This window comes from Erinaceus europaeus, chromosome 14 (assembly GCF_950295315.1).
Source record: "Erinaceus europaeus chromosome 14, mEriEur2.1, whole genome shotgun sequence".
Lineage (NCBI taxonomy): Eukaryota > Metazoa > Chordata > Mammalia > Eulipotyphla > Erinaceidae > Erinaceus > Erinaceus europaeus.
The window spans coordinates 21,354,142-21,380,079 of record NC_080175.1 but is presented as its reverse complement, the minus strand read 5'-3'; the positions used below and the strand labels follow the sequence as shown (position 1 = coordinate 21,380,079).

General features: G+C 40.9%; 1 protein-coding gene across 3 annotated transcripts in view; it reads right to left on the bottom strand.

Annotated features, from left to right (window-relative positions):
• Positions 1-25,938, bottom strand: part of SORCS1 (sortilin related VPS10 domain containing receptor 1) — a 633,466-nt gene that overhangs the window by 24,173 nt on the left and 583,355 nt on the right. For all 3 annotated transcript variants that reach the window (XM_060171368.1, XM_060171370.1, XM_060171369.1), the window contains exons 20-23: positions 22,653-22,786; positions 19,013-19,136; positions 13,221-13,333; positions 8,266-8,397 (exon numbers count right to left, since the gene is read on the bottom strand). In XM_060171368.1, the coding sequence (XP_060027351.1) occupies positions 8,266-8,397; positions 13,221-13,333; positions 19,013-19,136; positions 22,653-22,786 (503 nt within the window). The remainder of the gene's footprint in view (positions 1-8,265; positions 8,398-13,220; positions 13,334-19,012; positions 19,137-22,652; positions 22,787-25,938) is intronic.

The window sequence follows — 25,938 nt, the reverse complement described above, 5'->3', positions numbered from 1 at the left end:
CTATGTCTATGATTCAAATGTAATGCATACTTCACCTAACATACTACTTATAGGGGAGTTGGACAGTAGCACAGCAGGTTAAGCACAGATGGTGCAAAGAGCAAGGACCAGCGTAGGGATCCGGTTTGAGCCCCTGGCTCTCCACCTGCAGAGGAGTCGCTTCACAAGCAGTGAAGCAGGTCTGCAGTTATCTATCTTTCTCTCCCCTTCTCTGTCTTCCCCTGCCCTCTCCATTTCTCTCTGTCCTGTCCAACAGCATCAACAACAACAATAATAACTATAACAATAAAACAAGGGCAACAAAAGGGAATGCATAAATAAATATTTAAAAATACTACTTATAAAGACAATAGGAACTCATGAAGAATACATGAAAAGCTACCATCAAAGGCTACAATAAGAGCAACATTCTACAAGGAAAACTGCAACTCCCCACTCCATCTTCTTCATCTGAAATTTGAATGCTGCAAACAGAAAAAATGAGATTGGATTACATTAATGACAAAATCCTAGGGCCTTGAAACAATGAAGCTTTATTCCCTGCTCACACAATGGTGCTGTCCCTCTTATGGGTTTTCCAGGAACACTGGTGGTGGGGGGCAGCCACAAACACCACAATTCACAATATCATAGGGGGGAATGTGGTATTTTCATGTTTCATAGCTATACTGAGTCAAAAACTAAAGCTTGTTTCTGGAATACACATCCTATAGAACATAAATAGCATTCTGGTTGCCATGCTTAGAGTACCTGTCATGGAAGTGACCCAGTTGATCAATCCTGATCATGTCACACTATTTAGTTCCCTTCAGGTAGCTATAAGATTTTTGTTTTTTATTCAACGAAGGAAAATAGTACCCAAATCACACAATTTCTGAACGAAATTGTAGACAAAAATGGAGCCAACTCTAATTTGATTTAAAACTATGACACTCTATTCTTTATTAGCACTGAAGAATGGGCTTGACTAAATGTGTAAGGAGTTTCCTGAATGGTATAATGAAGGAATAAATTAGTTATATGCCTCCTTCTCTTGTGTCTGCCCTCACTAAGCTTCACTTAGAGCGGCTCTATGGCTCTGTTTCACTTTATCAGAACTGTTTTCATCCAATTTTTACTTACTCAGGTTTGAATTATAAATTCCTACTTATAGGAATTAATAAAATCATTCCTCATGGTTCCATATTATTTTTTATTATTATTGTTATTTTTTGCCACCAGGGTTATTGCTGGGGCTTGGTGCCTGTCCTACAAATCCACTACTCCTGAAGGCTATTTTTTCTATTGTTGCCCTTGATGTTTATCATTGTGTTTGTTATTATTGTTGTTGTTATTGCTATCGTTGTTGGATGGGAGAGAGAGAAATCGAGAGAGGAAGGGAGACAGAGTGGGAGACGAAGACAGATACCTGCAGACCTGCTTCACCACTTGTGAAGTAACCCTGCTGAAGGTAGAGAGATGGGCTTGAACTGGGATTCCTATACCAGTTCTTGTGCTTTGAGCCATGTGCACTTAACCCACTGTGTCACCGCCCAGCCCCCTTCCATACTATGTCTATGATTCAACTTCCCTGTTAAAAATATAGATTAGGCAAACTATGTAGGTATATAGAAAATATCCTGAGATCTTTTTAAGATACCCCACAATGTATTTCTTATGCCTTACTATGCTACTAATAGCTTGTTCCATTTTCCAGGGTACATTTACTTACCCTGGATCTCAGATTTTGCATTTGCCAAGTATATATGGTAAGATAAACAGTTACAAAGGAAATTCACAGGAACCGGGTGGTGGCACACCTAATTGAGTGCACTTGTTACAATGCACAAGGACCCAGTTTCCAGACCCCAGTACCCACCTGCAGGGGGAAATTTTCACTAGTGGTGAAGCAGTGTTGCAGGTGTTTCTCTGTCTCTCTTCCTTTCTAGTTCCCCCTCCCCTCTCCATTTCTGACTATATCCAATAAGTAAAGATAATAAAAAAATTAAAATAAAAAAATTCACTGATGCTTGATGACATTTATTCCATTATCTTTGTGCTCCTTTTGAACGTTTTTATGCCTTATTTTTTTTTTTAATTTTTTATTTAAGAAAGGATTAGTGAACAAAAGCATAAGGTAGGAGGGGTACAACTCCACACAATTCCCAACACCCAATCCCCATAACCCACCCCCTCCCCTGATAGCTTTCCCATTCTCTATCCCTCTGGGAGCATGGACCCAGGGTCGTTGAGGGATGCAGAAGGTAGAAGGTCTGGCTTCTGTAATTGCTTCCCCGCTGAACATGGGCGTTGACTGGTCGGTCCATACCCCCAGTCTGCCTCTCTCTTTCCCTAGTAGGGTGTGACTCTGGGGAAGCTGAGCTCCAGGACACATTGGTGGAGTCTTCAGTCCAGGGAAGCTTCTCATGATAACATTTTGCTTGCCTATCTTCTAGCATGACATTGTGGGTGGGGCTTGATTGTCTTTGCTCCCTCTAAGAGAGCTAGATGCAAATCTACTAATATTTGAGGATTCCAAGAACCCAGAGGAAAGACAGTGGTTGGGGTGGGAAACACTTTGGTCCAGGCCTGAGTTGGCCTCTGGAGAACTGGATGAGTATTTCTTACTGTGAGGAATTTTCAATTCATTTTACAGATAAGATAGCTCAAGCTAGCTAACATCCCTAACCCCCACCCCACCTCTCAAGCCATTAACTCTTTGCTGAGGCTTTTAATTTTACATATTTCAGGCCCTGTCTAGTCAGAGTTGTACTTTTTCTTCTGCTAAGGAGTCTGGGATATGTATTTCCAAGAAAAAGGTATGGAGTATTGAGAAAGGGGACACAGTGAACCTTTCCCTAGATTTGTCTGAGGCTCACAACACAGGCTTTAAAGGAAGAGCTTTTTGTTTGGTTATGCTTTGTATTGATTTTTAATCTCTGTGTAATTTATTTCAAAGTAAGTCTGTTACTTTCAATCATGTTATTTTTCTCTGACACATTTCTCCTCCTCCTCCTCCTCCTCTTACTTCTTCTTCTTCTTTTCACCAGGGTTATTGATGCCTGCTCCTGATGGTCTTTTTTTTTTGTCCTTAATTTTTTTTTAAGTAACAGAAATAAACTGAGAGAGAAGAGGAAGATAGAGAGGGGAAGAGAGAGACACATGCAGCACTGCTTCACTGCTTATGAATTTGCCCCTCTGCAGGCAGGGACCAGGGACTTGAACCCAGGTCCTTATGCGTGGTCATTCGTGTGATCAATTGGGTGTGCCACCTTCTTGCCCCTCTACCACTATTCTTCCTCCTCCTCCTCCTGCTCTTCCTCAATCTTTTCCTCTCTCTTTCTCTTTCCTTTTGTAATTAATTGGGGCTGAAAGACAGTTCATCTTATAAAAGCATACACTTTATGTACATGAGGATTCAGGTTCAAACCTTGAACACCACATGACAGCACCATACACAACAGCTAGAGAAGCTTCATGAAAGGTAGACAAGTTTTTTCTACTTCTCCCTTTCTTCTTCCATCTCTGTATCTCTATATCTACTTGAAATTAAAAAGACACACACACACACACACACACACACACACACACACACAGAATATACTGGGAGTTATGGAGATAAATAAGTATGAAGCCCTAGCACCAAAATTAATTAATTAATTAATTAATATCTGCATTTATTCTCCAGGGCCCTGTTTGATTTCACTGCTCCCAGGCCACAATTTGACCACAGCAAAGAATGAGACAGAAATAGTAAGACAGGGAGAGAAGGAGAAACATCACAGCCACAGAACTTCCCAGTGCTGAAGTACCTTCCCTGCGGTGTCAGATCTTGAATCTAGATCACCTGTCTGTTAAGACACACCCCCGACCAGGTGAGCTATCTCTTGAACATCCTTAACAATTTTCTTTGATGAACAGCAGTGTCCAGCTTTGCTATCTGCTGCTGTGATTTGAAGGGGTTTCCTAAACTCTGTGCAGAGAGGGTAAGATTTCTGAGTTTTGTCTGGCTGCATTCTTTCCTGCAGGGGCTGTTTAGGAAATGTCCACTTCATACTAGTCTGCATAATGACAATTCTCATCCTGATGTTCTTTGGTGCAATTAGGAAGAGTGCCTGTATTTTTGAAGTTGATAAGCTAATAAATGTCTGTTTTGTCTCAGTCTTCCAACATGTAGCTCCTACTTCCTCCCCTTCCTTATGAGACAGGAAAGAGAGGGAAAGGATTCATTTGGTAACACTGCTTGAGTGGCTCTGAATTCAGCCATGCTTGAACTACATGCTTATACTTTTTAGCTAAATAAACTCCTAACTTCAGTGCTTCTCCCTTAAACTTGCATGAAGTGGACAGGATGCCAATTGTATCGAGGAGGGGGAGGGGGAGGGGAGGGGCAGGAAAAGGAGGAGGAGGAGGAGGAGGTGTTGGGGGAGAAGGAGGGGGAGGAGGAGGTGTTGGGGGAGAAGGAGGGGGAGGAGGAGGGGGAGGAGGAGGTGTTGGGGGAGAAGGAGGGGGAGGAGGAGGGGGAGGAGGAGGTGTTGGGGGAGAAGGAGGGGGAGGAGGAGGGGGAGGAGGAGGGGGAGGAGGAGGTGTTGGGGGAGAAGGAGGGGGAGGAGGAGGGGGAGGAGGGGGAGAAAACCACAAAAACTGAAAACAAAACATCTCATTCAGTTCTTGATGTCTTGTTATTTTTAGAGGCACAGAAGAGGGGTGGTCTACATTCTCATTTGCAGATAGTGGGAGTGAAATCAACTGCAGAAACAGAACAGGAAACTCAAACTTGTGAAGAGTTGTCTCTCCCAGGAAAGTCTCTACTCCATATTAAGGTGCAAGTGCTTTCATTTGAAAGTGAATTAGTGAGAAAGATCAGAGAGCCCTTCTTAGTAGAAAACTTCGGATTTCTGATAGGCAGTTCTGATTCCTAGGGCCTTGATATTGTTCACTTTATATGCTGATTTCATAACTGCACATTTTCGTCAGGATAATAGGAGTCTCCACAATTAAGGCAATGCTTCCCCCCCCTTTGATGCCCTTGTTTATCGTCGTTGTTATTGTTGTTGTTGTTATTGCTGTGGTTGTTGGATAGGACAGACAGAAATCGAGAGAAGGGAAGACAGAAAGGGGAAGAGAAAGACAGACACCTGCAGACCTGCTTTACCACCTGTGAAGCAAACCCCCTGCAGGTGGGGGGTGAAGGAGGCTCAAACCAGAATCCTTCCTCTGGTCATTGAGATTCGCGCAATGTGCGCTTAACCTGCTGCTCAACCACCTGGCTCCCAAGGCAATACTTTCTTCCGCTTTTCTCAGTCACTGTTTTCTCTCATTTGAGTCCTAGATAAAGCCAATGTAATCACAATTTCCTTTAACAGTTAGCAATCTCTAATTTGGTTCTTTGTTTTCCTTTAATACTATAAATCTCATCGGAACTGAGATGGGTCGTCCTTACTATAAAACTTCCATTCACATGCCTTTTTTCCTGGTTCTAATTTTCCTATTTTCTTATGTAAGATCATCAATTAACCATCTTTTTTTTGTCACCATCACCTTCTTTCTTCTATCACATAGCTTTAGCTATATAACACCATCTCTTTATCAGGTCTACACATTTATATAAGCATTTTAATTTTTAACTTATTTTATATTCATTTTCTCTTCTTTCTTTTTTTTTTTTTTACTGCCATTAGAGTTATTGCTGGGGCTGGGCACCTGCACAACAAATCCACTGCTCCCTGAGGCCATTCCCCACACTGTTTTTCCCTTCCTTTATTTTATTTGCTAGGACAGACAGAATTTTAAAACGGCAAGGGAGATAGGGAGAGAGAGAGAGAGAGAAACCTGTAGGACTTTTTCGTAATTAGTGAAGCTTCACCAGCAGGTGGAGGCCATGAGGTTTGAACCTGGGTATTTGTACATGGTAAGATATGCACTCAAGAGATTATGTGCCACTACCTGGCCCTGTATTATTAATATATTCTCCTCCCCTCATGAATACAATCAATATCCATTTACCATTCATTGAACATCTCCTGTAAAATAATTGATTTGCTATATCTCTTTTTTTATTCTTCTCTAACATTCTGTAATCTGGGGACTGGGGACTGTATGCCCTTGTACAAATCATTCAACATTAATTTTTTTATATTTATATACTTATTTATTGAATAGAGACAGAAAGAAACTGTGAGAGGGAAGGGGGAGATGCAATGAGAGAAAGAAAGACACCTGCATACCTGCTTCACTCCTTGTGAAGGTTCCACCCTGCATATGGGGGCTGGGGGACTTGAACCTGGCTCCTTGTGCACTGCAGCATGTGCGCTCAACCAGGTGTAACACTACCTTGCCCTTCATTTAACATTTCTGACCCACACTGTTTGAATTTGTAAAACAAGCCCAGAAATATCTGAGTGGAAACTAAAAAACAGACTTACATTTCTTCAAACAAGTTCTTCTTAATAAAAATGGCTGGACTCTGCCACATACATGCCCAATGCTAACTCACATAGCCTTCAAATAAGTACACTGTTTTCAGATCTGTGATGCAGGTTCAATCAGATTCATACAATTCTCTTAAAGTGTTTTAAGAGGAGGCACTCAGAAAACAGAGAAAAACAAGAAATAAGAGTTCCAGAGAAAATAGAGTCAACTCAAGATGCATTCTGACACAAAAATATGAAATTTCAGAAAATACCCCTCTTCTTTCTACATTTCCCTTCAAGGGGAGATCTAGAAAACATTCACTGTCATAAAAAAAAAAAAAACACCCATTTCTTTCTCCCACTAAATTATCAGGTGCAGACACTAATTTGTAGAGTATAATAGGAAGCTGAGTGCCAGGGGTGGTCAAGGTCAGATGCAAATCTGATGGGTTACCTACTACCCAGCCTTCAATTTCAGTTCACTGGGAGTTAGGATTCAACAGGGCTCACATGAAAACTCTGTTCCTCATTACCTGCACATGGAGAAAATTAGAGGTGAGTCTTCTGCCAAGTTCGAAAGCTGCAGTTGAAAGGAAAGGTGCCAGAAAGTGGGTCACGCTGTAATTTGAGGTTATTGTTAATAAGGATGTTGTAAGGAGGTCCTTGAGTCATCTTGGAAGAGTAGAGGTCATAAAACTTGATTATGGGTTTATCTAAGCAAACTAAAACTCTTGAGGACTGTGGGGGAAAAGTCAATATTTATTTCCTGTCTGAGGGAAAAAAAAAACTACTTCTTAAAATCTATCAGCTCAAAAGAACCGAAAAAACTGAAAGCGTGTAGTTTCTAATAGGGTAGCTAATGAAGACTGTTCATTGTAACAGAGTGGATTAAAAGAAACAACAATGTGTTTTTTTTTATATTTATTTATCCCCTTTTGTTGCCTTTGTTGTTTTACTGTTGTAGTTATTATTGTTGTTGTTATTGATGTCGTCATTATTGAATAGGACAGAGAGAAATGGAGAGAGGAGAGGAAGACAAAGAGGGGGAGAGAAAGACAGACACCTGCAGACCTGCTTCACCGCCTATGAAGCGACTCCCCTGCAGGTGGGGAGCCGGGGGCTCGAACCAAGATCCTTACGCTGGTCCTCGTGCTTTGCGCCACCTGCGTTTAACCCGCTGTGCTACCATCCGACTCCCAACAATATGGTTATTAATAACAGTATAAAGCCTGGCAAGTCTTTTGAAGTTAAGTGAGTAGAGGGAGAAACACAAAAAAATAACAAATAGTGCAGGAAACACACTACATTTCCAGAAGGTGGTGGAGATGAGGAGATAGTGTACCTCCCCCTATACAGGGCAGTTTTTCTGAAGCCAATATTACTCATCTGTTATCAGCACAAATCTGATCACTGTAGCATGATGGCTGTGAAGAGGATTCACAATTTGTATAAAAGTTGTACCTTTTAAAATACACCATGCATACCATGTTATTTAATTCTCCTATTAGTCTTGTGATGACAGAATAGAAAAGTGAATGGGTATGATTTTTAGGTATAACTCAGTTATTTGTTCTTTGTCCCCTTCTTAATATTTTGTTTCGTTTGTAATGTCATTACACAGAGTTTGACCAGAGCATCCCAAGACATGGATATACTCTGATGAATTTAACCATTACCTACATTGAAGACACTTGTATGTGTTCTTTTGGGAAAATTAGTTAGGAACACCAGAATATGAATGAGAAATGGTGGATCAGAGAGTCAAAAACTCTGGAAAGAGTTGGTGTCTCTACTTTCAACCCCAAATTCCCCAAAGATCTTTCAGGGATGCTGTGGCAGTTGTCAGATTCTAGAGAATTAAAATGGGGCTCACCTGCTCCAAGTCTTCTGCAGATCTCTTGTTTTCTCCTACAGGACCCTGGTAAGGCAAGACAAAGAGCTCCGCAGCAGTGGGTAAACCAGGGAGCACAGCAACCAAAATGTGCTGGCCAGGAACCCCTGTAGCCTGAGAGAAACACAAAGGTTCATGTAAGTTCTGTTGAACAGGATGAAATGAAACAGTAAGATAATAGACTAAGTGCTTAGGGGTGTTCGTGTGTGTGTGTGTGTGTGTGTGTGTGTGTGTGTGTGTGTGTGTACACACATGTGTGTTTGCAAGCATGAGCCCACAGCACAAAGAGGTTTCTGCACTTGATGGCTAAGAAGGAATATAAGAGACAGCACTGGGCTACTAGCCAGGCTGTCTGAGGTCTGATTCTTGCTCTATAGCCATGAACCCTTAAATATTTTGCTTATCTCCTCTATACTAAGTTCCCACAAATAGAAACATGGGAATAACAGCAGTGCTTGCATTATAAAGGGCAGTTTTGAGAATTGGATTAGTTATATAAGGAGCATTTGAAGTAGTTCCTCGAGATTCAAATGTTGGTTCTTCATCCCAAAGGGTTCAGTAAGTGGACAGTACCATTAAGATGACTCTCACTAAACATTATCATTTGCTTCTTGTGCCTTAACCCTTTCTAATCTTCCTCCTTTGCTATACTATCAGAGGTGATTATCCAACTAGTCCCATCACAACCTTATAATATGGCCCGTAGCATCCCTCTATCACAAACTCCAGCTCTCCATGATCTTCTCCATAGTATCAGAACCTATCATTCACATAGAACTAACTCTTTGTTTTATCGTGCTTTACCATCTGCTAAAATTGTATGTATCACTGGAGCCTGAGAAGGTAACCTTGCAACTCTTCAAATCTGTTGAGACACTTCCTAACACATGGGACTACCCACACTTATGTTCGATGACACATCATTTAACTAAGGAAAAGATAGCAGATTAGCCTAGGGTTTAGGGTATTGGGTACAGGTGTACTTGTATCCATAAGCAAGGGAAACTATATACCTCAAAGTCTAAGTGCTCAATAACGTTTGAAGAGCCTAAAGAAGGTCTCACAAATTCTCTTATTTATTGGACTTAGACCAAATTACCTGGGCAGCCCAGCAGAAAGGCCCAAAGAAGACAGATCCCAAAAACCTAACTCTGGATGGGCTCAACAACTGTTACTCAATTTCTAAACACCTGAGAGAAAGTCTAAGATGATCAGATAAAGAGAGGACTACAAAAGTTGGATAAGGGCAAGAGACTGGACCACTTAATAATGGCCCTTTGGGGCCCTTTGGAATATAACTAAAATATGCCTACTAGCTATCTACAAAATGGAGGACCCCGCCCCAACTCTTCACCTGCACTATTCCAGCCTTTTGGTCCATGATTGGCCAACAATTTGTTTGGCTTTGTATGTTAACTCTCTTTTCAACCACTGGGTTCCAGATGCTAACAGGATGCTGACCACACTTCCCTGGACAGACAAGCCCACCAATGTGTTCTGGAGCTCCACTTCCCCAGATCCCTTCCCCAATAGGGAAAGAGAGAGACAGGCTGGGAGTATGGATCAACCTGTCAACACCCATGTTCAGTGGGGAAGCAACTACACAAGCCAGACCTTCCTCCTTCTGCATCCCACAGGGACCTTGGGCCCATACTCCCAGAGGGTTAAAGAATAGGAAAGCTATCAGGGGAGGGGATGGGATATGGAGATCTGAGTAGGAACTGTGTGGAGTTGTACCCCTCTTATCCTATGGTTTTTGTAAGTATTTCCTTTTTGTAAATATATAGGCTCTGGATCAGATGGATGGAGGTAACTAGTTAATTTTAGCCACAGAAGTTTTTTTCAAGAATGGGAGATACTCTAAGCCCTAATCCAACTTTCTAACCCTTTTTCTCTACTCTGACAACATTCTCTCAGTCAATATTCTTATGCAATTTCAAGCTAGGTACCAAACTCAAGCCAAACTACCACAGTTGTGTGCCCCCAGGAATATACTTAAAATGGATTTTCTAGATTTCTTGTACCCTAAAATCCCCAATCTCATCCTTCTTTTTGGTCCCTGTTCATTAACCATTTTGTCTCCACTTAGGTTATGCCACCTTCCAGACACCAAGTTAACAGATGCTACAATGACTCCATCCGACTTCTCTGGGCAGATGACTTCACCAGTGTGTCCTGGACTCTCACATCTCCAGAGCTCTGGTCCACTAGGGAGAGACAGAAACAGACTGGGGGTATGGATTGGCCTGTCAACACCCATGTTCAGGGGAGAAGCAATTAAAGAAGCCAGACCTCCTACCTTCTGCTTCCTCAAAACAACCTTGATCCATACTCCCTGTGGGGGAGAAGTGATAGGAGGAAGATAAAAGGGTTCTGTACTCCAGCTCCATCAGCAGCCAGAGAGAGAGAAGGAAAAGGAAAGGAGCATATGAAGGCAGTTATGTTGTCATGAGCGGCTGGAGGGGGGAGAATTGAATCAGGAAAAAAGGGGGCAATTATGTGGACAGAGTTGTGGAGATGATGGTTGGCCCATGTCCACAACCTCAGGGTACCTGTAGTGGATTACAGTGGGGAGCCTGAAGATTTAGAACTCTGGTGGTAGGAATGGTGTGGATTTAAAACCCTGTTGACATAATATAAAAATATAAATATAAAAAATAAATATATAAAAGATATAAAAAATATAAAATTTAATAAAAAAGGTAATATGAAATATATTTTATATATTCTAATACATAAAATGTAGTATAAAAATAAAATAAAATAATAATTTAAAAAAATTACAGATATTACTTTCTTTTGTTTGCTCTTACTGGAGCTTATATTGGTCTCTATGCTCCCATGAGGGTTTTGATGGCATTTTATAATAGTTTCCCCATCTTCAAGAGATTTATCTTTCTTACAATTTAATTCAGATTATGTTCCTCTGTTCACATTCTTGCAATAGTTCTCGTTGCCAGTTGGAATAAAAATATAGTCAATGTCCTCTACAGACTGGTCCTGCCCTTCCTGAACTATGCCCCATAACTCACACAGGTGCTTAGCGTGAGTGTTTTGCACATGTCATTTTTTCTACAACATATTTTCTCTACATTTACTGGTGTGATCCTAGTTATCCTTCATGAGTCTTCTTGAAATCTGCCTTTTTATTTTTCAGTACATATTTTCATTACTTTCCAGTTAGGTGACTGTTTTTGAATCTCATATTTGTACCTTTTCTAAAGTAGCCAGAGATTTCATTTTTGGGGTCCTTAATCTGTGTCTGGCATACCAATGAACATATTTAATATTATCTAATACAGCTCTGAAAACAAACCACTGACATAAGTGCCACTTTGCAGGGGAAATCATACAGACGGGGTGCTCAGGGAGTAAACTATGAGCTTAGTATGCTGGTGTTTACTGAGAAGTGTTTTTTCAATCAGCATCTATTCCAGTGAAGGGAAGGAAGTAGAGATGGGTAGAAGAAGTTGAGGTAGGTGGATACCAGCTACAGCTTTAGAAGGCCTCACAGGGAGTAAAAATGGGCCTTTAGACATGTCTGAGATTGAGGGGAGGGTGGTGGTCTGGCTTTACATATTTGCATGAGTAAATCACAGACCACCTTGAAAGGGACACAACAAAGCTCTGCACACAGCACTCTTAGTAGCTAAGGTAACAACAGTCTTTGAATGGGGATCTGAGCAGTCTCTGTGTCTGCTTTAGGACAGAGAATGAGATGAAAGAAGGTGGAATGGTGATTTACAACCACCTAGGCACTTACTGGAGATGTTCACTATGGAGCTTTGGTCTGACCATAACCTTAGGTTCTTTTTTTTTTTTTTTACCTTGTGCACTACAAATCACCTTACGGCAAAGAGACAGAACCTTTTTTCTTCTAAGGGCTATATGCATATTTACAATACTATTCCAGGGCCAGATAAAATTATCAACTTAAAAATTAGCACTTAGGGCAGAGAAGATAGCATAGCACGTATGCAAAATGACTCTCATGTCTGAAGCTGGGAGGTCCCAGGTTCAATCCCCTATACCACCACAGACGACAGAGCTGAGCTGTGCTCTAGTTAAAAAATTTTAAAAAATAAATAATTTACATTTCTAGACCATATATAGCATGTTAATGTTTCCCACCTCTGTCACATGGGGTCATGTTTTCATATGTATTAAGTATAGACACTGAACTCAGGCTCTTCACTACAATTTTGTGGTTTCTGTCACTTGTTAGCTACAAAAACCTTAAGCAAGTTGCTTAAGTTCTCTAAACCTCAGTGGCTTCATCCACAATATAAATATAACAATATGTCTCTCTATAGGAAAGAAATGCTCTAAAAGAACTGGGACAGCGACCAGGTGGTGGTGCATCTGGTTGAGCACACACAATGCATAAGGACCTGGGTTTGAGCCCTTAGTCCCCACCTGCAGAGGGAAAGCTTCACCTGCGAGAGATGAAGCAGGGCTGCAGGTGTCGCGCTCTCTCTCTACCCACCTGCTACTAACCTTTTGATTTTTGGATGTCTGTATCTAATGAATAAAGATAATTAAAAATAAAAAAGAACTGGGACAGAAAAGGATGACCAGTTACCATTACTGAGTTTTCACAGTATTGCTACACTTGCTCCTTGAGGGGTTAGAGCCTCAGGTTATACTTAACTGATTTTACATGTAGTAATGGCCTAATTGTATAGAAATGTGCTATACGATTATTCTAAATTTCCAAGTTCTCTAAACAAAAGTTTCATGAAGAATAAGAACCACGTGTTCATTCACTCCTAGTGTACTTTTGACCTCTCTATATCCTTAGGGCCCAGCTCTGCAGATAGCAGATGAATGAATCTGACACCCATGGGTTCCAGATTTTTCCTATCATTTCTTTGCACAGGATCCCAACTCCATGATGATAGGGGGAAACATGGAAAGAGGGAACTGCCCACACTCACTTCCACCAGAGACTTTTTTATGACTCTGCTGATGTCCCTCCTCCATTCAGGGATATCTGGGTTGTAGTCATCCAGGTTTGGAGAAAAGGACAGGCGAAGAGATCGGAATTCCTCTGGGAAGACAGAATTTGGGTGATTACTATAAGTCATAGTACTCTCCAGAACTGTGCTTCATTTTATGTTGTATAGAAAGCTCTAATACCATTTTCTACAGACTTACCAGAGATCTTTCTAGAGGACAAATCTACTATCCCATCCCATTATGTCCCAGCTTCTTATTTTCTAGACCAAAGCTTATGCCTAGCCCACTGTTCCAACTTCTGGTCACTGTCACACTCCTGGACACTAACTGTCTAGAGAGTCCTAGTATGGCTCTAGTGTTAGGTAGACACATGCCCCTGGCTCTCTGCATCCATAGTTCCTCCTTCAGCACTGTTCATGCACAAAACATTCCTACTTTAGTTCATGCTAGAAACAAGTAATGATCCTAGAAATCATGGCTTGCATGCATGTAATTGAAACATACAGTTATGAAAGTTGTGAGCTGTAAACTCCATCCTAGTTCTTACAGCCTGCAACAAGGCAGTACATGTTATGTTAAACCTTCTGATGATAATCATGCCTCACTGAGCAAAGGGTTATGACAGCTAAGGAAGACACAATGTGAAAGTATGACATAATGTAAAACAGGGTCCCAGAATACAGAGTGCAGGTCACATACTGCATACTCCATGGGAGTCAAGTACAACACACACACATTCCTGAATTGTTTATGCTTGGCTAACTTGCTTTCTGTGATGTAGCTGTATTAAGCACTAGTAAAAAGAGAAAAAAAATAGCCCAAACTTTAGATAGGGGCTGCATCCTGGGCCTGTCTGAGGGGGAGACTTTCCCAGGTGCAGTCAGTCCCTGCACAATTACTCACTACATACTGTGTGTGAGTCTCTTCTTTCATTCTAGGCTGTGATCTGGACCTGGAATTTGCAACAAGTTCATATGTTTACTCACCACAGACTATTGCTCGCCATGTTTTAATGTTCTTTTACATGGCATTACAATGTTACAGAACACTTCAAATATTAAGCTATGGCTATATAATAATTGCATAATTACATAGTTGTTAATAGTCTTACTGATGTTATGCTTTGTTTACATGGACATTTCAGTTAATACTGTCTTAGAAGAAAGTATCCTGGGTCTCACACAAGTGTGATTTCTCTACTGTAGGCATTTGCTTTGTCACTCAAATAGACAGAGACAGAGAAAGGAGAGACCACAAGAACAGAACTTCCTCAGGTACTCTAACATTTCTCATGTGGTCCTAGGACTTATTTCTCATAAGTCTGCTCAGAGGACTGGCCGAGAGTACATGGCAAAGCATTTGCCCTACCCACTGAGCTCTTTCGAGACCTCATTTAATAGAATTTTAAGCTGCCCAATTAAAATAAGATTTCAGTTATTTTTATAGTCCTTCATTTCATCATCCTCTAGTAAGTAGACAGCATTATAAAAGAAAAGATTTTCTGATAGACTAGGATATGGGTAGGGAACCATAGGTGCTTGGTGTTCCCATCAGACCATGAGGCTTACATGAACCCTCATGAAAGATAGGAGAGGAGAGGAGAGGAGGTTGAGAAATTGCTCTGTCATTTGAAGAAGAATCTTGCTAACAAGATTCCTGAATGTCCTCAAACAAAAATTACTAAGAAGAGTCCTCTCTGTCCTAGGAATGGGTCCATCTTCATGTTCCTGCTTCTTTCTACATCAGCACACTTCTATTGCTCCTCAGTCCAGCATGTTCTGTCCCTTTGTATTATGCAGCCTGTCCTGGGGGGAACAGTACCCTCTCTTCTGCCATTGGACACCCTTCATCATAAAGTTCTGTCTGCCATCTTCATACTTCTTGCTCTTTAGAATAGGTTGCTTTTCCTGTCTGTCTACCACACTAATACTTAAACTCGGTGAGGACACGGTCACTGTATTCCAAGTCCTTTGAGACAGTGCATGGCCTGTGGACAATAAATGATGCACAGATCATCAGAAATCTACCACAAGCTGGACTGTGTACCATTTACTTATTAGAGTGTTGTTGAATAAACAAATGCATAAATTATAGCGGAGGCTCTCGTTAAATTATACATTTACTTATTCAAATACACATTTCTTTCTTCTTTTGAGCATGTCTTTGTGTTCCTGTAGAGGCTCACAGCAGTGGCAGTGCCGATTACACATTCAGGAAACAGAAAAGCCTGCTTGCACATTTTCTAACAATGCCAAAGGCTTATCAAACACAGACTTTAAGGGCTCTTGCATTGAAAGGTGTGTACAGCAGCTAGTCTGTTCCAACGACATATTTTTTGAAGATTACCTATTTTATGAGTCACTGGTTACCTATGTGAATATCACCGCTTCAGTTCTCATGGAGAATAATAAACTGCATATTAATTAGTGGCAGGGTGAATGGCCACACTAAGGACTCACACACTGAATCCAAACTCCTCTCTCTCTGAAGAGAGCAGTTTATGCCATATTCACTTCCTCCCCAAACCTCTTATCAAACTGGGGAGACTTCATTTACAAGAGAAGATGTTTATCTTAATAAAAGGACACAAATGAGAAATGGTGCAGTTCTCACTGTAATTACCTCACTTTCTAAATAGCAGGGCAGAAAGGGAGAATGACAGGAAAAATGTTATACTTAAGTTAGTTCAACAAATAGGGGATGGATGTAGGAGGACTGAAGAGCGCATACTCTATGGTTTTTTTGCATCTGCTGAGAGAAAAAAATGTCGTGTGTATGTGTGTGTTTAAAAGCAAATTAATAATAAAAAAAACAATATGACTTAGGCTTTTCCCCTCCAGTTTATTATAATCTTATTATATGTCTTTGGGTAGATGGACTTTCCTTTTACAACTCTTTTAATCTATGATGATGTTAATACTCACCTCAAACTTGACTAAATTTTAGAGATATTTCTTCCAGATTGAAGACTCTTAAGTCTCCCTTTCTTAGGAGATTCATTTAGTAATTAAGAAGCCTTGCCACTATATATTGTAACCTTTGTACAACCCAGGAATGCTTTTCTTTGGAACCTAAAAATTATCTCATTAAAATGCAACCATAAAAAGGGGGGACACCTCTCTTTCTGTGGGAGTATTAACTTAACACCCATCAGCACAATTAGCACACGCAGAAGACCTGATCACATTGACAATTCCCTCATTCCTAAGTGTTGTCAGTAATTTTCCACTTAGCTCTCCTCAGTGCAAAAATCGTCCTTCCTTTTGTCTGAGCTGAGTTCAGTCTTGTCTGTTTAACTCTGTAAAATGCAGTTTTCCTTTAATAAGTCATACCTCTCATTAAACATTTCTAACTATATATAAGAAACTCTGGATAATTCATCTTACTGCAGAAAAACTGAGGATGTATGATAGTTTGTAAACTTGATTAGAGGAGGAGACTACATTCTCTGACCAAGCTTTTAATGGAGAGACTTTTTTTTTCTTTGAATGAAGAAACTCTATTTTACTGGAAGTGATGCACTGTTGAGTAATAACTTTTGAGATAGTTGGATGAGGAATAAATCAAGCATAGCAATAAAATAAAAAGTGGCCAGAAACATTCCTTTCAGATACAGAATTTATGAACTCTGTTTGTATTTTATACTACACACACACACACACACACACACACACACACACACACTTGCAAAACAAGAAAAGTGATAGCTTATTTCTCATAACTCTGCTCAGAAGACTCAGTAATATACATAGCTATCAAATGCTTAAAACAGATATTTTAAAAATGTTATCAATAGTAATTACTACTGCCACCATTATTATTACTGGGCTTGTCACTAAACAGAAGAATGGTTTTTTACCCTGCAATTTACAATTTCTGGGTCACAATGCTATACTGTAAAATGGCAATTTGCATCAGGTTAGCTTGAAGACCTTTTGGGGATTTAAAGTTCTCACTAAGATTCCAAGGAGGCCATTGATAAGAGAGTCAGGAGTTATCAGTGGTCACTGACCCAACAGACATGGGTCAGTGTCCATTAACAACATCTGTGAGACTCAGAAACGAAAGGAACAAGCACACCAGGTGGAAAATGAGATGGGGGAAGATAGCTTAATGGTTATGTGAAGAGACTTTCTTGTCTGAGGTTCTGAAGTCCAAGGTTCAACCCCACTCCCCAGCCCCCCACCATAAGCTAGAGCTGAGCAGTGCTAAAAAAGAAAAGAAAAGAAAAGAAAAGAAAGGAAAAGAAAAAAGAAAAGAAAAGAAAAGAAAAGGCATGAGAGGCAGTTAGTAGAGTAATTTTAGAGGATGACTCCTGGGCCTGGATGGGCTGGGTTGAAAGCCCAGCTCTACCATTAACTCTAATGGCATATTTTGTCATGATAAAATAATAATAATTGCTGGTCATCATTTCTCCTTTGGCTAATTCTGCTTCTGTTCCCCTGCACTGCTTAACGCTGTGGTCTATTTACATAATCATTGTTTTGTTTGAGACCCGCCCTGGTTTAACCCCATTGGTTTAATCCCCACTGGTTTAATCCCCACTGGTTCAGGCTCTTTTACCACTCCGCCCTCTTATCCTATGTACTTCCTTTTTCCACCCTGCTGCTTCCTTCCTGGAAATTATGAATGCAGATTCTTTTCTGATCAGTAAACATTTGATTGCATTCCCTCTCAGCCACGAGAGTTCCTGGTTCCTCTCCCACATCGCTGAGTAGGCAGCAGCCTAGGTTGGCTCCAGCAGAGTTCTCTCCAACCCAGAGAGCACATGTCTGGGAAGAAACAACCTCAGGCTAGCCCGGCAAATAATAATGTACTTTATCCCAAAGCTGTTAAGATGATCAAATGTATGTCAAAGAAACAGAAAGGAGTTGGAAAAGGGAAGTAAAATCTCTCCTTTATATTGACATTCTCACCAGTAGGGACTCGTTAAGAAAATGATAGTCCAGGCTTACTGTTACTATAACTCTTTGGGTTAGCCAAGACTCTTTAGGAAGAAGGGAGGAAACACCATTAAACCTGATACCTCAACGTGCCAGTAGGCTGTAGGTAAGAGTGTTTTGCAGAAAACTGAGAAATTTTACATATATATTTCATTAGTTCTGCTAATAAAAGTTAATTAATTAGTTGAAACATAAAAAAATAAAACTGACTATATCCAATTTCCCTATGTAATTACATACTGTTCTGTATAGTTGTTTATTCAATGCAATACCCAGTCTTTGTCATCTACAAGTGTAACCTCTCTATCTTATTTAATTTAACAGACTTTTTTTTTTTTAATGTTACAGAGATGTGGGAGATATTTTCAGGGAATTTAGACACTGGTAAATTCTTCTTAACAATCAAGACTTCTAGAGTTGAAATAATTTTTAATTTGCCTAAATATGAACCCTTTTCTTATTCATTCAAACACCACCACAACATCAAATGTAATGAATTATTCCAACACATAATGCAACTCACTCAACCTTACCAAAGGTAAGTGAGTGAGCAGCCACTACTGGATTAGAGTCACCATAAGAAGACAAGGCAGAAGAAGAAAAAAATAATAATAATAAGAAGAAGAAGACAAGGCAGTAGACTCTCAGGGGGTCTGATGACTGCCATTTCACAAGTGATTCACTAATGCAGTAAAGCAAACTTGATAACATTCATTCCCAATGACTGCCCTCTTTCTCTAGTTGAGGTCAGAAGTCAGGATGGCCCAAAGAACTGTGGTACTTTATAACCTTATCTGAGAGCAAAAGCACTGAAGGAAGGTACCCACCATACACGGCTATGGTCTTCGTATCCTGCAGGATGGCACTGCCTGCGGACACCTGCACTGTGATGGTGTTCATCCCTTCAGAAGTAAACTTGAAAGAGATGCTTCCTTCCAAGGTGATTAGAGGCTGAAATAAGTGAAAGCATGTAGTGAGGTAAGAGCTGTTCAGTTAGCTAATCCAACAGTCACTAGTTCTGAACCATCTCCAAGCTACTTAAAATAGCCAGGGTTCTTCCCAGGGCACCTCATTCCATTCACATCTCCCATATTCTCAGTTCCAGGTCAGAAAAGGCTGTTAGAGTCATGGTTCTGAGAAACTATATGTATTTCTAGGGCATTTGACATTTCTCTTCTAGTATTATCCTGAATTGCACTCAGAAGGCCAATAGATTTTGCTTGCCAGTGGCATATATCTCTGTACTGATAATGTACTCATCTCAAGAGCCTTCCTTAATACAAGGCAATATTCAAATAAAGAATACTCAGTGGCCGGGCGGTAGCACTGGGTTAAGCACACATGATGCAAAGCACAAGGATAGGCACAAGGATCCTGGTTTGAACCCCTGGCTCCCCACCTGCAGGGGAGGGGGTCTCTTCACAAGAAGTGAAGCAGGTCTGCAGGTGTCTGTCCTTCTCTCTCCCTCTCTGTTTTCCCCTCCTCTCTCATTTTCTCTCTATCCAACAACAATAACAATAATAACAACAACAACAATGATAAAACAACAAGGGCAACAAAAGGGAAAAAAAAGGCCTCCAGGAGTAGTGGATTCGTAGAGTCCCAGCAATAACCCTGGAGGCAAACTCAAAACAGGAGTTTCACATGTGCCCAATTTTCAATAAGTCATTGAAGATATAATAGCTGCTTGTTAATCTCCAGGGGGAGACCATTCATATGAAATTGCACTGGGATATAGCAACCATAAGTACAGAAACTAAATGAGAGTTAGAAAGAAGTGGACTGGTATGGCCTGGCTTCCTCCAAGAAGCTCTAGCAGCAATTTCCTGAAAGTAGCTGCTATGGAAACAAGTACTAATTGGCTAGTGGTTTGAGGACTTGGGGAAGAAAAAGAAGAAGAAGGAGAAGGAGAAGGAGAAGGAGAAGGAGAAGGAGAAGGAGAAGGAGAAGGAGAAGGAGAAGGAGAAGGAGAAGGAGAAGGAGAAGGAGAAGGAGAAGAAGAAGAAGAAGAAGAAGAAGAAGAAGAAGAAGAAGAAGAAGAAGAAGAAGAAGAAGAAAAAGATTTGGCATAGTGCCAGTCACGCAATCAGATGCTGGGGTCTTGGAGGAAGAGATGATTAGCCTTATAACCTCCCTCGACTCACTCCCCACAAGCATCCCTTGCCTGTCTTTTCCTAATTAATTTTAAAATCAAAATTCATTTAACTCCCAGTATGGCAGAGGGAAGACTATAGCCTAGCACAGAAAGTCTATACAGCATCGTCTACTGAGAATTTGTTTGCCAGATAGAAGAAAAAAAAATAATTACAAAAGAAGATGGCAGAAAGTTCTCTAGTTCTTTCACAGTCTAGTAGGAACTTTCAGGCTAATGGTATATTTCCCTGTTTTTCTACTGTGAGTAATAGGCCCAGTTTGGATTCAATTTACATACACAGTTTCAGAGCAAACAAAAAAAGGCCTTCTTCCAGCTGTTACAGCAGCAACATAGGTGAGAGATTCCTCCCATTGTCAGTCAGGCTCATAGCAGGGCCAGGGGAGATTTTCATATTGGGCTATGTGCAAAATATATGACTTCACCAAAAGCCAGAATTCTATTTTTTAAATACTTATTTATTTATTCTCTTTTGTTGACCTTGTTGTTTTGTTGTTGTTGTTATTATTATTGTTGTTGTTACTGATGTCATCGTTGTTGGATAGGACAGAGAGAAATGGAGAGAGGAGGGGAAGGCAGAGAAGGCGAGAAAAAGATAGACACCTGCAGACCTGCTTCACCCCTTGTGAAGTGACTCCCCTGCAGGTGGGGAGCCAGGGGCTCGAACCAGGATCCTTATGCCGGTCCTTGTGCTTCGCGCCACATGCACTTAACGTGCTGCACTACCGCCTGACTCCCCAGAATTCTATCTTTATTGGGATATACAGTATATCTATTTATTTTTTATGTATTGACTTATTTAGTTGTCACATAGATTGTCATTTGGAGTTCAGTGACAGTTTATCTCCACTGTTCCTGGAAGCCATTTCTTTTAGTTAGAGGGTGAGAGATAGAGAGGGAGAGGGACAGAGATAGAAGAAAGAGAATACAGCACTACTCTACCACTTGTGAAGCTTCTTCCCAGCAGTTGTTACCACCGCGTGAGAGCAAGGTGCACAAACACCAGTCCTTATGCATGGTAACATGTACACTTTACTAGGTGGATCATCTCACAGCCACGCCATACCAGGGCCCCCAATGTGCACATTTAAATAAAACACCTTTCATCTGAAGAGCAAAGCCACTTAGAGGAAGTGGTAGGCTAGGAGAAGGTTGGCTTCCAGTCAGGGGAGTGTGCCCTGGTCCCTTTGGAGAGCAATGATTTGGGGTATTAGCCCTGCTGTCTAAATGACATTTGGAAATATATGTTAATTTCAGAGAATGGTAAATTGAAAATGGAAACAGAGCATACATCCTGGTGCAAGAGGAGGAAAGATTCATGACAACAACCGAAGGCCCTGGATTTGGCTCCAGCATAGAGCAGCTGACTGAAATTGGAGCAAGTCACTTTTCTGTGCCAGCCCTGTCTATCATCTGTAAAATGGAGGACTCTGCCCAAATGAGGATTAGAACTCTGCTGTTTTCAAAACTGTGTGTGGCTTTTGATTATAGGGAATGGGGAAAAGCAAATGTAAAGCCAGCCTAGAGAGAGCTCTACAGAGGGGTGACAGGACACCTTGGAGGCTGGACTGTCATATTTATCTGTTGCTTCTGCCTCTCTGATGTCCATCGCCTGTCTGTTTCCCTTTTGGAGGGCCACCTTCTCCCTTTCCTGGGCCATGCTGTAGTGAGGCTGACTTCAACACCTCTCTCTCCACCCCTTACACTGTGATTAAAATCTTGCTAATAATTCTCAATTCCAGGATGTCTTGGAGATTTGGGGGAAGCTTATTTTCTCTTCTAACTAAGCTGAGATCTCTGTTAAGGCTCACTGCAAAGGAAAGGTTGAACCTGAGAGGGAGACAGACATTAAGAGGTAGGGTTGGTGAGGAAGGAGAGACAGAGACAGAGAAGGACTCCTGGAAAACAATGATGATATCGTGAGCATTAGTTGCTTGCTTTCCTGCAGCAAGAGTCAGTCCTAGGAGCTGCCTACATTGTTTGCTTGTTTGTTTGTTTGTTTTTTTGGTTCCCATGCTTTTACCTGGGGCCAGGTGCCATCATTCCTAGTTGTCATTTTTTTTTTCTTTTTGATAGAGGATGGAGAAATAAATAAATAGAGAGATACAGAGAAAGAGATACCTACAGCATGGCTCCATAGCTCTTAAAGTTTCTGTCCATGCAGGTGGGGTCTTGAGCATTGATCTTGAGTTCCTGCACGTGGTAATACCTATGCTTTATCAGGGGAGCAACTGCCTAAGCCATCTTAATCCTTCCTATGTGTCAGTCAGCTGGAGCAGAACAGGCACTATTCCAGGAATGATATGTTGACCCACCTCTGTGTTATTTCCGTACCACCACACATAGGTGAGGGTACCCACTTGGCTGGGCCACAGCACTGCAGTCGCATTGACCTCTTTGTTCTTTGTGGTGACAAAGGGAAGAGACAGGTGGACATGTTCCAGGGGACCTGCGGCACAAGAGAAAAGAAAAAAACTAGCCAGAGAGAGGGACAAGCTTCCTCTATTCTGCATACACTGAATGGAAGACAATCTGTGTTCCTTCAGGAAGCCTCCAAAACCTCTTAAGTCTTATCTTCTAGGACACTTTCCCTACTGTGGAGAAACATATGTATTGTGAACAATTATATCTTGCCATTTACCAACCTTTCTTACAGGCCTAAAACCTGAGTTATTCATGTGTAAAAATTGAAAAATAACATACAAGCAATTGATGAAGTCCTTAGATGAGCAGGAATAATATGAAACTCCTCAGGACACTACAAAATCTTTCTTAAAGATTTTATCTTTGGTGGAAAACTAGGATCAGGAAACTTGCTTAGAATCTATATTGGGGAGATTTGTTTGGCTAAATCTCTAAATCATTCAGCACATTAATGCCCTCTAATATTTACTGGATCTTCTTTTTTTTTTTTTTCTTTTCTTTTTCCTTTTTTAACCAGAGCACTGCTCAGCTCTGACTTATGGTGGTGCGGGTGATTGAACCAGAGACTTTGGAACCTCAGGCATGGGAGTCTCTTTGCACAACCATTATGCTATCTACCCCTGCTATATATATATATATATATATATATATATATATATATATATATATATATATATATGATCTTATGTTAATTTTTTTATATATATAACCAGAGCACTACTCAGATCTGGCTTATGGTACAGTGGTGCTGGAGAGTGAACCTGGTGACCTGGTGAAAGTCATTTGCAAAAGGACTTTTTGATATCTCCCATACTTTTTGCTATCTCCACTATGATATCTCCCAAACTCTACTGGCTGGATTTTAGATATAGTTTGAGTGTATGTAAAGGTGACTATATATGAATGTGTGCCTGAGTTGGACTATGTGAATGTATGTAAGGACACCTAGTTAGGCACCCATGTCACAGCTGTACTCAGGGTGGTGGTGTTTGTCCAGGACAGAGGCACATAGGAGTGGGTAGAGAGAATTCTGTGTTTCTCAGGAATTCCAGTTTTAAAAATGAGATCATCCTATCTCTGGAGATCCATCAGGCCTGAAACTTGTCCAGATCTACAAAGGGGAATATTGGAAAAACTTCTATCATTCCTGCCATTTTTTTCTTAAGGTGCAGAAGAAAACTGCACCTCAGACTTCTCTGTCTGACTTAATCCCTGCCTCTTTTCCCAGTTTACCTGTAAATGTGTTTCCTAGAGTATTTTTTTTCTCCTTTTTTCCCCTTGGCTGGGTAATAGCACCACATCCTGACATTAAGCTCGAACTGCATTCCTCCAGCTCCAAACCCACCTTCTCAGTGCTAGATTCAATTGGCAGTTAAATGTTCCTAAGGAACCACTTTTACCTATTTCAGTATTCTCTGTAATGTGTTGATCAACAGGCATGTTACCCAAAGACTGAGCTTAGAATCAGAAAACCAATCTAGATTCCATTTATCTATTGCCTACATCGCCGATGAAACCAATGATCTAGTTGCATTGAAAATTTCAGATCCCCACATCATTTTATATTTATTTACTTGCTAAGTAGCTAATGAGGTTGGCACCCGGTTGCTCTAAAGCCTTTCTTTTAAGCATATCTTTTTAAAACAGAGGGTGAAGCCTGTCCTAGTGGAGTTTCTGAGGTGAAACTTCAGTACTTGAAGGCCCCTAACAGGATTGCTGCTCTAAGGGAGAACTGAACTAGCTAGCTAGAAGCTGCTTCACCAGATAGGTGTGTGCGATGCACTAAAATGTCGGCAGGTGGCGCTGCATCCTTCCATAAGAATCTTAGCTTAGGTGATTGAGACAAACAGGGATTTACTGTGAGACTTGGTTTTCCCTTTACTCTTCCTGTTTAGTCCTCTTGTGCTGCAGAGATCAGCTGGTGTCTGTGAAACCGAATATTCTGTGTGTACAGGCTTATCTGATCACTAGGTCTGGACCAGCCTCTGGCATTTTTTGGAGACCTGCTTTGATCACCTAATTAAATATTATTCATCATTAGTGCTGTTTGTCTGAAGTGCTGAAGAAATCCACAGGAGGAAACAGAAATGTAAAGATGAAATCTTAAAACAGAGTGGGATCATATTAAACATCCAAGACCACACTTCAGAAATTCTAACCATGAAGGTCTGAGGTAGGGCCCAGGCACTAACTACATTTTCATGCTGAACTTCTAGGGCAGGTGTTTCAATTCATACACTTTATAAAACCCAGGTTTGACATTTGTTGCCCATTATCATAATTGTGTGAGTGGTTGCAATGCTCCACAGGTTAAAATCATGATCACTTTACCCTAAGGTGAGGACAGAAAGACATCTGCAGATGATTCCCCCACAGAAGAGTTTGAGGACTAGAATATTCACTCCCATCTTTTTTTCCACCTCTCATTGTGCAAGTTTGCACAATCTTCAGGGATTTTTTTTCTCTTTTCTTTTCTAAAAGACCAATTGAGATAGGGCAACTTTCTGAGCAGAAATATGCACTTCCTCTAACTCCTCTCCCCATCCAGCTGAAGGCAACACTGCTGTATCCTTGTCTCATTAGTTTGCAAACTAGCAGAGCACAGTGAATACCATCCCCACGGAATTTTCAACTGTCAGGCTACAAAAGATTACCCAGCTGCCCAGGGAGGGCTACTGGCTCACTCCTGGAAACATTACAGTGGGAGCATCATCTGCATTTGTTTCTGATGACCTTTGCAATCCTATACGGGGAAAAAAAAAAGTCCTTTGATTTAGAATTAAACCACTTCTGATCTGGACAGCAAAGAGAGTGTGTGTATTTTAAACAGGTGGTGAAGCTCCCTGTGGGAGCCCTGGTAGGGTTGGGGGGTAAAGAGTGGGGGGTAGAAAGGGGAGGAGGAATGAAAGACAGGTTTAGTGAACTAAGAAGGTGTTGCACAGATCTGCATTATGATGATGGGAGATCAAGTTTCTCAAGTTGACAAGGGGAAACATATTTAGTTTTTTTAGAATCTTTGGTAAACAAAACGTGCATTTCTCATGTAAAAAAAAAATCTAGGCTCTGAGAAGCAGTATAACCTAGTCAGGTGTTCTCACCAACACCAGGTTTTAACAATTTGCAAATATCACAAGAACACTGTCCCAGCTGATCCTATACCCTTGCACCATGACACCT